Below are 3,275 nucleotides of genomic sequence, written 5' to 3'. Positions count from 1 at the left end.
TCTCCTTCCTATGAGACTCTTTCTCAAGTTCATTTCTTATAATATTATTGTGGGACAGAAAGTGAATTCAGTGCCAATCTGTGTGAAGATAGTCATCAGAAGTGCTTTTCATAAAAGACTTGGGGAGGCTCAACACAGAAAAAGAAGAAACACACCTCAGAAGAAATTAATATTACCAGTGAATTCTGCAAAGTTTGGAAAAAGAACAAGAATGCCTTAGGGCTACTAAAAGGTGTAAAAGGGCTTGTTTACAGTGCTTTGGATCTCGAGTTGATCAGTGACTCACTAATATGAGAATTAAAAATGATATTATACAAGAGGCTTTTATTCAGGTACAGGACTACAACTGAAAGACCTTCCAAGATGTAGCATAGAACCATGTCAGTCTAAAAAAAAAGGTTGCATTTTGGATTTTGTAATTCTTTTTTAGTATAGTAAGCAAAAGTTTATCTTGTAATAAGTGCAGAGGTAGTTTAAGACCAGACAGTTTTTTTTATAATAGTTATCAATGTGCAGCTCATTTACAGCAACACACTGTAGTGACTCAACTGTAATATAATGTGAATTAATTTTCAAAGTTATTTCAATTAATGCCACTAATACAAAACCCACAGGGAGAAAAATAAAAACACTTCAGTTTATTTACAGTTTCCCCCTACCTGCCACAGCAAGAAAAGCTAAGATCAAATTGATATTGTATAAAAGCAATTTATAAATATGCAAAAAATTATCTAATTTCTGAAATTCAAAATTGTTTGTGTTCTTTGATCCCTTGTAACTTTTACATTTTATGTTAAGTCTCTTAATACTATTTCTTAATGGATAGTAAAAACAATATTAGTAACTATGTGCTCACATGCTCCTTCATACATTCATACATGAAAAAGCATGCATGTACATTTAAAATAAAATTGTTGTTATACAAAGCTGCATTTTTAATAATAAAATATGTGGTGATTACAGTTCCTTGAGCATGATGCAAAACATGAGAATTCTGCAAGTGTTGTAGACAGGCTGATCTTTAATTTGGGATAATTTTTAATACTTTTTCCAAGGAAAACAAAGCTGTAATGCACTGGAATAATGTCTCATAAGCAGATAGGGGCTGACAGAAGCAAAACACATTGAAAATATTGCATGACTGCTCACCAGATACCAGCTGAGTTTAACCACAAAATTTAAACAAATGGTAAAAAGTATGGAGAGTGTATAAAAGACAACAAAGGTGCTCACCAGGAGAAGAATGGTTTGTGTTGCTCTCAACTCAGGGCTAGATCTAGGGGAGATAATGGTCCTAGACATATGTTGCATCCTCTTCTTGTGCCTGTGCAAGATGAGAACGATGGAGCTACTGGAGCATAGCATCACTATCATGCACACAGCACCAGGAATTATCACATATACTACATGTAGTATTTCATCAGTTTTGTCAAAAGGAACAGAAGAACAGTAACCCAAGTCTTTGAGACTTGTGGTGTTTTTACTGCACAGTTTTGCAGACATGTGCTTAAGCGAAACAATGCTAAAAAGAAGAGACAAGATCCATGTCACATACATGGAATAGCTGATGTACTTGGGAGCTTTCTTTTTAAATCCTCTTGAAATAGCATCCTCAGGGCTGATAGTGATGACCTGGAAGACGCTCAATAAGCTCATGCTGCCAAACGACACACTTCTACCCACTCTGTGAAGGTAGGAAAGCAGCTTGCACTCAAAATCATTGAAGAAACATTTCAAACCAAAAGCTGCCATTGTTTGTGGGACACCTTTACACAGGAGAGTTAAGAAGTTTGCTACAATCAAGTGCATCAGAATCCAGTCCATGCACTTTAATCTGTATGCCTTGAAGTACAGCAAGGCATAATTGTAGAGGAAAAACAAATTGCCCAAAACTCCAACCACAGTCTTTGATAACAAAATTGTCCCTATAGCCACATCACCAATTGCCACTGGATAAGTCCCCATGCCTTGGAAACAAGGGGAGATAGGTATAGGTTGCCTGCACCATGTTTCCAAAACCCAACATTTGATATCCAACTTCCTACCTATAGAATTAATAATAATTGATTAATTTTGTGTATATAATAAGGACTTGCAATGTACAGATGCCAGTTTCATAAAACAGTATACAAATTGTTTACTCTTCCAAGTCTATGAGGCAGGTACTATTTCTTAATGTTTTCACAATGAAGATGAGGAAATCTGAATCACACACAGTGTAGATGAGATTTTGGTATTGTGGTTATTTCAGAATAGTGAGTGGAAGGAATTGGCTGGCTGGCTATGAAATGAGTTTATAGCCATTTTACAAACTTTATTAGCACAAGCTGTTTATTGTTTTTTTCCAGATATGATTGTGGAGTACTTACTTCTGCTTTTGACTTATTTATTGTATACTTCAGGGCTATAATTTTATGGTTTTCTTTCTTCATTTGTTTGTGAACATCAAGGACATAAAGCAGTATCAATGATTAGTAAACACCGAGTAGGTTGATGGAGGTGCATGAACTCTGGAAACACAATAGCTCAGGACCCTGCATCACGAAGAGCCTGTGAAATGAATAAAGTGCAGCATAAATCTAAAGTATTGATCTACAGCTCACTTATTTATTTCATAAAAAACAGCACATAAAACAACTACAATACTTATTCACTACACGTCAAGTAGAAATTGCACAATTGTAAAAGTGTGTATTTCATAATCTGAACATAAGTACCAATCATTAGTTGAGCTAAATAGTGCTATTAGCTATTAGCATCGAAGCATTTTGTAGACTGATTTTTGTAACAAGTTGCATACACAAACTTGAATGATTGTTACTCATGCAGATAACATCTGATACACTTTTCAGATCTCATTTCATTGAATGTGCTTACAAGACCTTAGTGTTTAGATCAGTATTAAGTGACAAGAAACACAGAACGGAAAGTAGATTCCTCTTCTGCCTTCACAGAGTCACAAGCACTCCCCTAGTAACATGAATATTTTAAAGCAATAAAAACAGGATTTGACTTCCTGACAAGTGATGCTTGCTAGCTATAATGTTTCAGTTCTTCCTAAATGTCCCAAGCAGCCTTACACAGAGAGATAAGCTCTTGATCAGAGATGAGGATTTTGTCAGGAAGGTTACTGCTACAATCTCAGTAACCTGCCCCTCTGCACAATTAAAGAAATTCTTTGACATTTTCCAGAAACTCACAGTTTTCTGAAGAACTAGATATTTTCTGTATGTTTATCATATACTTGAGAACAAACCTCGACACAATATACATAC

The 3,275-nt window shown here is 35.3% G+C and overlaps 1 protein-coding gene across 1 annotated transcript; it reads right to left on the bottom strand.

Annotated features, from left to right (window-relative positions):
* Positions 1 to 1,038: 1,038 nt before the first annotated feature.
* LOC119821740 (vomeronasal type-1 receptor 4-like) lies at positions 1,039 to 1,965 on the bottom strand. The gene has a single exon (XM_038340866.1). It carries the CDS (start codon positions 1,963 to 1,965, stop codon positions 1,039 to 1,041), a length of 927 nt encoding a protein of 308 aa, XP_038196794.1.
* Positions 1,966 to 3,275: the final 1,310 nt, after the last annotated feature.

The sequence above is a fragment of the Arvicola amphibius genome, chromosome 8, assembly GCF_903992535.2.
Source record: "Arvicola amphibius chromosome 8, mArvAmp1.2, whole genome shotgun sequence".
NCBI lineage: Eukaryota > Metazoa > Chordata > Mammalia > Rodentia > Cricetidae > Arvicola > Arvicola amphibius.
This window is presented reverse-complemented; position numbering and strand designations above follow the sequence as displayed.